Source organism: Drosophila yakuba, chromosome X (genome assembly GCF_016746365.2).
Source record: "Drosophila yakuba strain Tai18E2 chromosome X, Prin_Dyak_Tai18E2_2.1, whole genome shotgun sequence".
Lineage (NCBI taxonomy): Eukaryota > Metazoa > Arthropoda > Insecta > Diptera > Drosophilidae > Drosophila > Drosophila yakuba.
Genome location: NC_052526.2, coordinates 19,396,623 through 19,409,261, shown reverse-complemented (window position 1 = coordinate 19,409,261; position 12,639 = coordinate 19,396,623). Strand labels below are relative to the sequence as shown.

At 43.2% G+C, this 12,639-nt stretch overlaps 2 protein-coding genes and 2 long non-coding RNA genes across 5 annotated transcripts; 3 read left to right on the top strand and 1 right to left on the bottom strand.

Moving 5' to 3' along the window:
* The first annotated feature begins 42 nt into the window (after positions 1–42).
* LOC6526007 (antigen 5 like allergen Cul n 1) lies at positions 43–1,660 on the top strand. The gene is made up of 3 exons (XM_002101789.3): positions 43–693; positions 790–1,169; positions 1,240–1,660. The coding sequence occupies exons 1-3, from the start codon at positions 565–567 to the stop codon at positions 1,490–1,492; spliced, it is 762 nt and encodes a 253-aa protein (XP_002101825.1). The 5' UTR covers positions 43–564; the 3' UTR covers positions 1,493–1,660.
* Positions 1,661–1,766: 106 nt separating this feature from the next.
* LOC6526006 (plexin domain-containing protein 2) lies at positions 1,767–11,364 on the top strand. 2 transcript variants are annotated; one of them, XM_015191099.3, is made up of 8 exons: positions 1,767–1,924; positions 8,009–8,860; positions 9,380–9,589; positions 9,655–9,806; positions 9,866–9,938; positions 9,997–10,412; positions 10,492–10,500; positions 10,629–11,364. In XM_015191099.3, exons 1-8 carry the CDS (start codon positions 1,837–1,839, stop codon positions 10,695–10,697), a joined length of 1,869 nt encoding a protein of 622 aa, XP_015046585.1. In that variant the 5' UTR covers positions 1,767–1,836; the 3' UTR covers positions 10,698–11,364. The 2 variants fall into 2 exon arrangements, with proteins under 2 accessions (XP_015046585.1, XP_002101824.1); XM_002101788.4 differs by lacking the exon at positions 10,492–10,500.
* LOC120321418 lies at positions 1,931–3,413 on the top strand. Its single transcript, XR_005561025.1, has 2 exons — positions 1,931–3,189; positions 3,247–3,413. It is a non-coding gene; the product is annotated as an uncharacterized LOC120321418 (long non-coding RNA).
* LOC120321420 lies at positions 3,409–8,000 on the bottom strand. Its single transcript, XR_005561028.2, has 2 exons — positions 3,586–8,000; positions 3,409–3,524 (listed from the first exon to the last, which is right to left on the bottom strand). It is a non-coding gene; the product is annotated as an uncharacterized LOC120321420 (long non-coding RNA).
* Positions 11,365–12,639: the final 1,275 nt, after the last annotated feature.

The following is a 12,639-nucleotide window of genomic DNA, read 5'->3' as shown; positions in this document are numbered from 1 at the left end:
TATTTTGGACGCTCAGTGCCGATGAAATGCAATCGTATTTAAATAGCATTCAGTTGTGCAAATGTGCCTGTGAGCTTATAGTTGTTTTTCAGCGCATTGACACAGCGCTTTAAATAAAAATACAACCAAACAGCGCTTTAAATAACTTAATAGTTATAAACCATGACGATTAAAACTCCGCTCGCACAAGGTTTGTGTCCACGGTTTGGCCCCCACAGGGATTATATCTTGACATTTTGAAAAAGTCTACGAAATTATTCGCAATTATTTTTCAACATTTAAAAATGAACAGCAGCATTTGAGAAGGTTCACTTGGTTAAAGAAATCTACACTTAGGGTAAACAAGGAGCTTAGATTTACTCATAAAGCCCACTGTACTCGAATGTGCATTCATTAAATCAGCATATAAGTATGTTTTTTTTTTTTTAAAACACTTGTTTACTTCGTTTTCAAAACAGCCAGGCTGCGGCCTAAATAAATACGTGAGTCGCTCCATTCATTTAAAGTTACGTCTGCTTGCAAAATGTGTAAACAATTTAGTAATTTTCCGTACATGAAACCAAAATGTCACGATCTCTATTTTGGATTGCCCCTTTACTCTTGGTCCTTGTGACTGCTTTTTCTTCAGCTCAAAACTATTGTGATCCGGAACTGTGTCCCAGTGGAAGACACGTGGCCTGCCAATCCAGCGGAGTAAGTAAATCCATACATATTTCAACAGACTGCTAGTTAGCCATCACGTTTGATCCTGTCTAATCCTGTCTCATCCCGTTCGTCGACTGCTTTCAGCGCTTTGTGAGCGGCTGCAGCGGCGAGTTCGTCCAAGTGGATGCCCACATCCAGTTGATCCTCCAGCTGCACAATGAGCGCCGTAACCTGATCGCTGGCGGTGGAGTCAGTGGCTTCCCCAGTGCCGTGCAAATGGCCACAATGGCCTGGGATGCGACACTGGCCCAACTGGCCGCCTACAATGCGCTGCAGTGCCGCATGGCGCACGACGAATGCCGCAACACGAACACATATCGCTATGCGGGCCAGAATCTGAGCATCCTGTTCACCCGGAGCGTGGATGTGGCGGTCTTTCTGCGCCAGAGAATCGCCGCCTGGTTCGATGAGAATCGGGATGCGACCAGTGGCGACATTGAGAGCTACCAGATGCGTGGAGGACCGTAAGTTCAACGCTTGCATTATGGCCACCAAACAGTAGGGTGTTTCGTTAGTCATTCATCTCGTTTGCAGAGCAATTGGCCACTTCACCACGATGGTCAACGAACGTAATAACCGAGTGGGATGTGCGATTGCCCGTTTTACGGACGCCAATAACGTGCAGGCCACTCTGTTGGTCTGCAATTACGCGGTCACCAATGTGTTGAATAACCCGGTCTATAGGGCGGGTCCTGCCGCCTCGGAATGTACTACTGGTCGGAACTCCAACTATCCGAATCTCTGCTCCCCAAACGAGGTGTACAACTACAATCAGTGGTCGGGATAATGCAATTGATGCTATTTAGCGTGCAATTTGCAAAAGTAAATGTGCTGAATTGTTTATATTTGTACTCGTCCTGGATTTTTGCATGTACTTTACCAGTTTTTTGTGTTTATTTTTTCAAAATTGGGCTATCTATCGAATTCAAAACGGAAATCGAATGTTGCATGGAAACCGTGTTCAATCGATTATTTCAATTTTAATCAGAGCGATAGTGTCGATATATGACACATCTGGCAGCGCCCGCTGCCAATCGACTAAACATCGCCTGGCGTGCCATCGCTAGTCGCACAGCATTCGTATTTTAATTTTCACACGCAACGAACGGTGGCAGAAATAACGGTTGAACAATGGCGAAGAGTGTCGGTAGTGCGTGCGCGCAAATTGCGATCCTTTTGGCCGTCATTTGCAGTGCATCGGAATTCGTGTCGGCCGTGTGTAAGTGAACTTGATAATTGGTGCTTCGCAGTTATTTGCCTACTTCTCTATCTCTTTTGTTTTACCCATCTCTGTCTTTATCCACCTTTCTGGTGTGTGTGTGTTTGCGTGCGTGTGTCTGTTTGCGCCCGTGTGCATGTGTTGTCTTCTGTCAATGTGCTTTTGTTTGTGTGCGTGTGTGTGTTGGCTGTAAATCTGGTTGTTATTTTCTTGTACGCTACGCAGTTCGAATAAGACGAAAGATTCCAATAAGACAGAGAAACGCTTGAAAAAAAAGGACAGCGGCCCATCTATTTGCAGGGCGGGCTATGCACACATGGCGCGTAGTTTTCGTATTTTTTTGGAAGGTGTATTCAATGTATTTATGGCCTGTTGTTTGTACACAACGTTCGCAGCAAATGAAAAAGACAAATCATCATCAAAAGGCATGTTGTTGGCGAAGGGGAGGGCGATTAGTTGGTACTTTTTCTTATGGTGAAATTTACCGCTGCCATGTTGTATTTACTTCTTTTTTTTCTACTGTTTTTTCGTGTGCTGGCACATCAAATGCGTTAATTGACAACAACGAAAAGCGAGTGTGCGTGTGTGTGTGCCAGAGCAGTTGAGTGTGAAAATAGGCAACGTCCTGTGGCCCAACAAACCACCTTAAAAAAATTAAAAACCAAAAAAAAAAGAACAACATAAAAAGGAAATCAAACTCCCGCCGCCTTAGGCTTTGTATTATTTCGAGTTTTGTTTTGTGCAAAGAGCTGCGCGCTCATTTGCGCCATGCTCCACTTAACGTGCAACAATTTTCCATCTGCGACGTCGCCACCAGGCGAACAACCTGCATATATCAATTGAAATCGCTGATTGGGGCGCAAAAGCTCATTGTTTTTGTCGCAATTTGCAATTGAAACGCAAACGCTGGAGCTGCTTAATAATTTGTAACGTAGATAACAGAAACAACATTACCAAGCTGGCAACTCGTCGTTTGCCACCGTTCTTTCGCTTTCGCGCGTTTCTGCGACAGGTGGCAACATTGCTGCCACCGGCTAACGGCACTTTTCAGTTTTCATTTCGCAATTTCCCAATAAGAAAACACATACATAGTTTGCTGTGGGGAGGGGGGCTTGGATGGTGTGGTAAGTGGGGAAAATCGCTGACGTAACGCTTAATACCAACCACCCACTGAATGCGCCCACTTTGCACACGCACACACACACACATACGAAAACGCACACACACAGTTACACCTATGTATTTCCGTCTTGTTGATTCAGTTTGTACGGCGTTTCGCTTTCTTTGTCTCCTTATCGGCTCATTTACTCATTTATTTTCAGCAATCCAGTCGCTTGGCATCAGTTAAAGTGCACTCGGCTATCTGCGTGGCCACCGCTGCCTATCGCTATCGAGATCTAGAATCTAGCCCTTTGTTTCTTGCAGTGTATTGTTCCTAGATTTGCTTATGAAAAACAAAGAGCCCAAATAAAAATGACTTGACGTTTCATTGTTTATAGTATTGTATTTACAAACTAATTTATTTACAATTATTTGCTTCATTTTCTGTTTACAAGTTTGTTCTCTTTGCGAAACATCCGCCTTGATCTGCCATACACTTCTATAAAATTCAGCAAGTTGAATATAATTTGAAAAGATTGCGTGAGGTTTTCGTTTCTTACGTTTCTGGTTGCGTTGTGGTTTCTTACGTTTCTGGTTGCGTTGTGGTTTCTTACGTTTCTGGTTGCGTTCTGGTTTCTTACGTTTCTAGTTGCGTTCTGGTTTCCAACTGGGAATAGCACATTTCCCAACGTCCTATCACTATCAGGATTTTGACTTGCAATTCGCAACCCACTAAGAGGCTTGGACTTGCAACTGGCGTCAGTCCGCTACTGGCACCATCGCTTATCAAGGGCGTTAGCTCAGTGCTCCAATCTCTGGGAGGCAGTGAACAGAAGCCATTCTGTCCGCTTCGATTATCACTCCTCCTCCCGTTTTAAATTATCAAATTGTCAATTGTAACCGCCGCTTTTCCGGTTTGAGCAGCAGTGAAAGTTTCTAAATTGCATTAACCTGGCTTATGCACTTAACTAACTAACTCATGGATAGTGCGTCATCGGAAACGAGAAAACTTTTCTACTTTTCGTACACAATGCATTTTTCATCCCCACCAACTCAATTCGTGTTTTCATTCGCATTCGAAACATGTGCTTTCCAAACTCAGTTATCTAGCACTTATCTTCCTTTGTTTACTCAAATGTGGGGTGTCAAAAGTGTCAGGTCAGCAACTTTGATGACTATTTCGTACTGTCGAAGCGTTTTCTTAGAAGCTTAGAAACTAACAAAGGGAAACTACGAAACCTCAGATGACAAAAAGGTTATCTTTCGGTCGGTGCTGCTCAAAATGCTTGACTAAGCCGACGTGGTCTGCTTTATAGCCAGATAACAACACTGAGCTTCGCAAACAGGTTCCCAATGCTTAGTTGCTGATTCCATTTGAAATCTAAGTTCAAGTTGCAGATCTTTTCTCCTATTCATGGAGTTAGTAATATGTATGTACTTCCCACCAATGCCAACGAACAACTGCAACCCATTGTGGATCCGCCAGATCTGCGCAATTCGACAAATGCATCATTTGTCAATGTTTCTCTTGGCCATGGGAACATCATTAGCACCAGATCATCATTAGCACCAGATCATCATCATCATGATCATCTGGCTGCCCTGCTGTTCGCTTCTCTGAATAAAAAGCTGCGGCTTGCCCCCGTTTTTGCCCCAAGAAACAAACAAACAAACAAAAAAAATATAAATGAAAAAATGAAAATGGATGGGGCTGATAAGCTTTTCCGCCTAACGGCGACCAAAGAACTGTTAATGTCTTGGCACTCCGGACACGTCTGTCCAGCGCAAACAGCGGATACAAGTGCACGGCGCTGGGTGCACAGAAAGAAAATGTTATAGCCAAAGCGATTTTGCATTAAATTTTAGACAGAGTGGGTTTCGAACTCGGACTACGTTAATCTACGTTATATACAAAAATATCCACCCAAATTACTTTATAATGACACAGTTATTTAGTGAGGCGATAAGAAAGTAATACCATTCAGAATGTCACAGTAAACATTTTGTACAGTATAAGCCACAATCATTTTTAATTCGTCATTCGTCATATTTGCGAGTCCTGTGACCATGTACTTGTTCTCAGTGTAGTCGTGTTTAGTTACGTTTTTCTACCGCACGTCAATTAACTGAGCAAGTTCAGGTAAAAGCGTGCGACGCAAATTGTTGGGTTTTTTTTTAGGGAAATGCTGATAAAAAATTATCAGTGATGCAGGTGGCAATAATGCAACGGAAAAATATAGGTTGCACAAGCCAGAACAAACGACTGCACAAAAAGGTAACAAAAAGTTGAAATATGTGAAACAAAATCTCAGCAACAATGTTAAGACTGATTGAGTTGATGTATCAAAACATATACTTATGAGGAATTAGTTAGTTAGCTTTTAGTTTTATGGCACCATTTGAATTGTGCTCAGTGTATTAGCAATTAAGTTCAGCGAAATACATACCTACTTGCTCAAGAACATACGTACATACATACATATTTATTGAAAGAAGAAAGAGCACTGTTGCTGGCTTATTTGCATTCCCGAGCTCAATGTCAAGTGATTCCACACTGCAAATACGAAAATCGACTTTTGTACATATGTACATATGTATTTATGTTGGACACCCAAATCGAGTAGGGGCATTGGTAAATACATTTCTTCTTGAGGTTTGATCCCCAATAAGGTTCGAGGATAAATACAACTTAGAAACGTATTTTTGTGCTTCATTCGAGCTGCAATAGGCCATTCAAAAAGCCACGATCTCAGACGAATATTTACTTTATGAATATATACACAGAACTTTTTGCTGATAAGCCATTATTGGCGACATGTTATTTGATGCGTAAGCAATAATTGAAATTCAGTAAGGGATGTGCGAGCAGTGATACTGGAAAATTCCCTAGGGAAATGCCGGTAAGCAAGTGCTCATACTCGTATTACATCCAGCATTTTGCATCATAGAATTGAGAGCGTGTCTGTATCATCGATATGATCGACTTTCATTGATTCATTCGTCCTTCACACCTTGTTTTGCAGTCGAACAATTAAAGATTTCACCCGAAAGTGGAGCATCGTGCAAATTATTTTCGGCAAGCCAAAGGTCGTTATCACGCCTAACTACACTGAGAAATATGCATATCTATGTACATATGATGACACTTTTTGTTTCGTTTATGCAATATTATAAACTAAAATCTAAGAGTACTATTATTAATTACTGCATTGATTCACAATTGATTTGAGCAAATTGAGTTGGGAATACGGAACTGTAGATACTAGTACATATATATATGTATATTGAAAAATGAATCGGTTTTCAATCAAGTGCGGCATAAATTTACGCCAATTATTTCAACGACCATAACAGAAACCCTGGGGAAAGACTACAAACCGCCACTTACAGCAATTAACACTGGGTTCAATTGGATCGGCGTCACGCGAACGTTGATCGTTGGCCTGGACAGCGGGGTTGGTGGGGTTGTTGGGGTTTTCTTGGGGGGTTAGGTGCTGCCCAGTGGGCGTAGCGGGTGATGGGTGGTGACGGGTGGCGGGTGGCAGTTAGCAGGTGGCAGGTGACGCTTCCAATGGATGTGCATGTCATCTCGCTGTGCCGCGTCATTTTTTCCCGCATCTGCAACGAATAATTACTAAGAAAGCTGCCGAACAAATGGGCGGTTACCCAGTTTATTTTTCCGGATTTATATTTTCACTTTTTCTTGAATGCAAAGTGCGTCAAAAATGTGTTAACAAAACTTTGTCAGCTGTCAAGAACGTAATGCTTAAATGCTTTCAAGTTCCAACTAGGATCGTTGTTTTTCCCACTGTAAATGGCAACTTTTTATTGGGATTTTTCGAACACATGTTTCACTTTACGAAGCATGGCAAGTGCGCAGACTAACGAGGCGAATCGAAAGTCTCACGGGTGAGCGATGTCGAAACGCTTCCCTGGCGAAAGTGCTTCAATACCAATTTTCTGGATAGCAAACCACACTCATAGTGTGTGTGAAGCTGACCGAAAAGAATTTGACATCATTTTTGGTTATGCAGAGATGCGTTGGATGGTTCAACTGGTGCAACTTTGTCTTATAGTCTATCCTATAGTCCTTCAAATGCGCCAACAAATGCAGATAGGCAGATAGGTTCAATGACCCAGCACTTTCAGCAGCCGACGAACAAAGATGAGTTACTCATTTTGAATAGCATTCCTTTTACTATGAACATGTAAAGTAGTATAATGTGCGGAATCGAAACGCATTATCCCATGCTAAGCATCCAATTTGGAGTAACAAGGATGCAAACCAATTATAAATCAATCAATCACGGCCAACACACTGGCATTCGAAAGTTTGGGCCAACAGCTAGTTATGGCTGGAGCAATTGTAATCAATATTGTTTGTTTCTGCGCTTTGCATGCACCTCCCAACCGCCCAACCTCCCAACCAACCCCCCCGAAAAACGCCAACCGCATGCTGTAATTGTTGTAATTGCAATGGGTGGCGGTGGTTGTGGTGGGCGGTCGACAATGGCATTTAATGTGGTATTGTGGTAATCGTAGCAGTGCATACATAAGCACATGCACATATGTACATATCTACATATGTACATAATACATATGTATTTATGTACCAAGTGCCATGTACATGCATGTGTCAGTGCACATGTGAGGAATGGAAATAGAAAATCAATATCGAGAAGGGCTTCAAGTAGTAGCAGCTGGGTTAATTACAACACAAGCAAATGGGCACGCAAATGAGCACGAAATGCGGTTGTAGCCCCAACGAATGTCCTGTATGCCCTAAGGAGCCCAACAACATGGCCAGGATATGCAGCCCACTTGATGAACAAGCACTGTGAACTCTGAACTGTGAACTGTGAACTGTAATTACAATCACCAGTTTAATCCTTTCAATTCGGCATTTCCTGCAACGAAACCCCTCCCCACACTTATATACATGTACTAACATATATTTACCCTGCTCTTCTTATCATCTTTTAGTGCATCAGGAGACGTACGAGATCGTGGACTCAAATCTACCGAACATTGCCGCATACGGAGTGGTGCCACTGAGCGCGGATCAGCTGCACCGTCAAAGGCGAGCAGTGGTGGTGCCGCCACCGGTGCCATCGGTGACCACCTACAGAGGCGCCGTGTCTGCCAATGCCAGTGCGGAAGCTGGAGGAGCCGGAGGAGCTGGTGGTGTGGCCGCAGAGACCACGGTGACCACCGTGGACAACAAGGCGGCTGGCGGTAGTGTGTCCTACAACGTGCACAATGTCGGAGTCAACGGCACCGGACAGCGGAAGACATACGATGTGGCGCCGGCCACATCGGACTCCAATACCACGAGCCAAAGTGCGGCGGCGGCTAACAAGAAGCCCACACTGTTCGCACAGTCGGGCTATCCAAAGAAGGTGGCATCAACCATGACGGATCCCTCGCCGGCGGTCATCGATGTGGACGTGTCCAAAGTGGACGTGCCCGAGGAGGACATCGAGGCGGCGGTGAAGAATGCGTCGCTGAATGAGACCGTGGACTTTCACGACTACTACAACAGTGTGCTCTATGTTAACAAGGAGGAGGTTTCTTCATTGTGGAACGAACTGAAAAAGACGCCCGTGAACACCATGCTCTCCTCGTCCCACCGCAGGGCCATGACGGTGGAGCTCAAGTTTGACTTTCCCTTCTACGGACACAATGTGCGCAACATTACGGTGGCCACCGGCGGATTCCTCTACACCGGCGAGTACGTTCACTCCTGGCTGGCGGCCACCCAGTACATTGCCCCACTGATGGCCAACTTCGATACGAGCATGTCCAACGATTCGTTTGTCCGATTGCACGACAATGGTGAGTTTAAAGTCGACAATTCGAACGAGAATTTGAATTTATGATTGGAAAACCATTAGACCTCGTTAAAATAAATGTGCCATCTGCTTGTATTCATCAAATAGAAATTTTAGGAAAACAAAATGTATTATGATAATATGATTGATAATACTTCAATTTAATGATGCGTTTGGCATGTGCTGAATTCCCAATTATCAGCTGCTCAGTTGAGTTAGCTTCATTCAATTATTAATACAATGTTATCGCTTTGTTTGTTCATTACTCAACATTGTATAAGTAATCATAACCTAATCCTTGTGAAGCTTCCATTTCTGGTGCCAATAGTTAAACAAAGAATACAAAGAACTACACGACTAAGAGATATGCATATGTACAAGAGCAAATTAGTTTTGTTGCACAGATTCCTTATAAATTGCACTGTAAGGCAAATTATGCAAAGTATTTGTACGTGCACCAGTGCCGAAAATATAAAACAATTTGCGGTGTTAGAAAATTCAAATACTATATCATGTTTTCCAGGAACCGCCTTCACCGCCGTGTGGGAAAATGTGACGCTGCAGGACAAGCCGGAGTTCGGCAAGTTTACGTTCAGCGTGACCCTGCACCAGAGCGGCGACATTGTTTTCACATACCTGCTGGTGCCCACGCACATCAAGTCCATTCAGGACAAGGAGCATCCGGTCAAGGTTGGCCTCTCCGACGCCTACATTATCGACAAGCAACTATACTGTGAGTACCATTTGCTTCGTTGTTGCTAATCGTTGCAGCTAATCAATATCCTTTCACTTCGCCAGTTGCTCGCCGAAAGACAATCTACGAGTACCACCGTGTCTCCTTCCAGCAGCAGGAGATCACCAGCAACACCATCGTCAGGCTGGCGGCACAGCCCACCTGCCTCGGCTACAATGACTGCAATTCGTGCATCAACCACAACACAACGTTTACGGTGAGTGCTCCGCCATTGCCAGTTGCTCAGTTCACCAGCTAATGGTTGATATTTTGCAGTGCCTATGGTGCCCGGCGCTGAATCGCTGCTCCACGGGTACCGACCGCAAGAAGCACGAGTGGGTCCAAGAGGGTAAGCTCAGCCGGGTTGCAATCCTCTTATGGGAATGTACTTTATGATATGATTTCAGGATGTGACACCACCGCCATTCATACCAATAGTTCGTGCCCGGCCCTCGGCGATAAGGGTAACAATGCTGCCGCCCAAGGAAAGAGCGGTTCAGCGAACACTGGCGCCAGCAATGGTGCGACAGATCCCTCAACGGCATCCACCGGCTCATCCACGCCGGTCACGGAGCCCAGCGTGATTAGCACGAGGGCACCACATGCCACGGCATACATAAAGACGGGGGTGGAGATCTCCAGTGATGTCCACAGGGACGGAAAGGTCGGCAACGCCGATCTATCGAAGGCGGAACCGGACAACAAGAATGTTGGCGTTGCCTTTGGCTTCATGGTGCCCATCTGTCTGGTGTTCGCCGTGACGCTGTGGCTCTTCTACGCGTACCGCAATCCGCACACCAAGAGCGGCCAGCTGCTCATCCAGGTGAGTCCCTTGTCTGAGCATTTATGCTATGCCATCAGCAGTTACTCAATGCTGTTCCATTTCTTTCAATTACATGCAGTCCAAGCAGGTTTGTGCGCCTTTGCAAGCATGTTCTTTTATTAATAATGAGCTTTTTATAGGAGTATTTGTTTATTTTAGTTGCTATTAATTATTGAGTGTGACTGCGAACCCCACTAATCGTTACTTTCCCCACAGTTCCGTCCCAGCCAGTGGTCATGGAGGCGTGGCGAAGCCCGCTACACGGCGGCCACGATACACATGTAGGCGGTGATCGCCGGAGGCGTAGAGGAGGGGTACAGAGATCGCGAGACGTGGGAGGGAGCTGAGGCTATACCGACGATGAATCAACCAACCAACCAAACGAATCCTGATCCCTTAAGAAAGCAGTATCGTGAACGCGGGGGCACTGAGAACTGAGAAGCAATCGCCATCAAATACGATTATTTTACAACATGGACATGGATCGACCTAACGAGCACCGAGTACCGAGCGCCAGGTGCAATCCTATATTTTAAAAAGACATTTGAAACCCGTCTGCAATTGTGATGTTCCATGTCCACAATGACGAACAAAAGACCATTTTTTCGAACTGATTGTTGAGATTTAGCTCAGAATGCTGCCGAAACCAACAAAAAAAAAAAACACAAAACAAAAAGAAGAAACAAAAAACAAAATAAAAGCAATCTATAAGTGTAAAGTTAAACCAAGACCTGAGTTCTTGACTCCCAGTCCCGCGGAACCAGCTGCTCAATGAATAGGAGAAAAGTAAAGAAAAGTAAAGGAAACAACAAAAGACGACTGGCAACAGCATGAAGTGATCTGTTAATGTATCTTTTTGCCTTTTTACCGTACCGTCTGCCCCATTAGACAAAAAAGCTAAAAAAAAAAGAGAGAGAAAATTCTATGTTATAATAAATACCCCCGAAGACAACTATTGTATAACTCTGAGACCAACGGCTCCCACCAGGCCACGCACACACCCACACCTAAAGCACACTCACAACACACTCACACACTACACACACACACACACACACACAAACACACAGGGCAAAGTGCTTTCAATTGTTTCATAGTTCAATTTTGTTTAGTGTTCTTTTAATCTACTCTGTATTCTCTGTACTCTAAACCCCCCAAAAGCTTGAAAAGATGTCGAGGAAGGGCTGTAACTATATGTGTATTTTTTGTGTGCGTGCGCGTTTTGCTGGACTCTTCGCCAAAAGTTCTTCCTCAAACTGTGTAATTGTAATTCTTTTTTTTTTTTTGTGTAATTTTGTTTTTGTATTTGCGTACATTTCGTTTCGTTTCGTTTCATTTCGTTTGTTTTTTGTATTTTAAGTGTGTGTAGCTTGGCAAGCAAATTCGGGATAAATGTACAACTGCGAACACTGGGCGCAGTTTTTCATACACTGTATTATACGCGCGATTTGTATTTTGTATGCAAGTTTAATGTGTGTAAATGGCAAATGCGTGCAGGGAGGGGATTCCGATTTCAGTGCGAGCACGCAAAAGCCCTTTTATATTATACATATATCCAAGACAACCTCTTCTTTTTGTTAGTATTTTTTTCTATTAATTAATATTACAAATGCATATAAACGAGAAAAACAAACAAAGAAAATAAATAAACCTATATATATATATATACATGAATATATAAAATGATAACTAAACGCGGTGTGCAAAGCTAAACTAAATCTTTAATTAACTAAGTAAGGGAGAATGGAACGAGGAGAGGAGGAGATTTAAATATGTAATATCAATAAAACCAATCCATGGAAATAAACCCCAAACATGCAAGCGACAACAACTAAGAAATTGTATAACAATGTATTTTGATAAAGAAATTAAACTTGTATTTTAAGTTCTCCGTATGTATACATGATAATTTAAATAAAAGAAAAATAAAAACATTCTTGAAAATGAAACCAGTTTGGGCTTTTGTAATCTGAAACTTTATGTGGTGATAATGCTGCTTGTGGAACGCATGTGTAAAGCGCAATATCAACGTATTTTGATATTGTTTAATCAGCTTTTTGGTTAATTAAAAATATATAAAATTCGTTGAATAATGCTCAAAACCACGTTGCTTCTAAAAATTGAGATATTACCTGTTCGAAAAAGTTTAGATTTGCGTTGTATTATTTAAAAATTTGGTGGATGCCCAGCGATGGTCCGTTGGTCTTTGGGCGGCTAGAACTGCTTG

Excerpts from the sequence above, each read along its gene's own strand:
- LOC6526006 (XM_015191099.3), top strand. The coding sequence starts at position 1,837 with ATGGCGAAGAGTGTCGGTAGTGCGTGCGCGCAAATTGCGATCCTTTTG. Across the intron at positions 1,925-8,008 it reads GGAATTCGTGTCGGCCGTGT|TGCATCAGGAGACGTACGAG; the intron begins GTAAGTGAACTT and ends ATCATCTTTTAG. Across the intron at positions 8,861-9,379 it reads TGTCCGATTGCACGACAATG|GAACCGCCTTCACCGCCGTG; the intron begins GTGAGTTTAAAG and ends CATGTTTTCCAG.
- LOC6526007 (XM_002101789.3), top strand. The coding sequence starts at position 565 with ATGTCACGATCTCTATTTTGGATTGCCCCTTTACTCTTGGTCCTTGTG. Across the intron at positions 694-789 it reads TGGCCTGCCAATCCAGCGGA|CGCTTTGTGAGCGGCTGCAG; the intron begins GTAAGTAAATCC and ends GACTGCTTTCAG. Across the intron at positions 1,170-1,239 it reads TACCAGATGCGTGGAGGACC|AGCAATTGGCCACTTCACCA; the intron begins GTAAGTTCAACG and ends TCTCGTTTGCAG.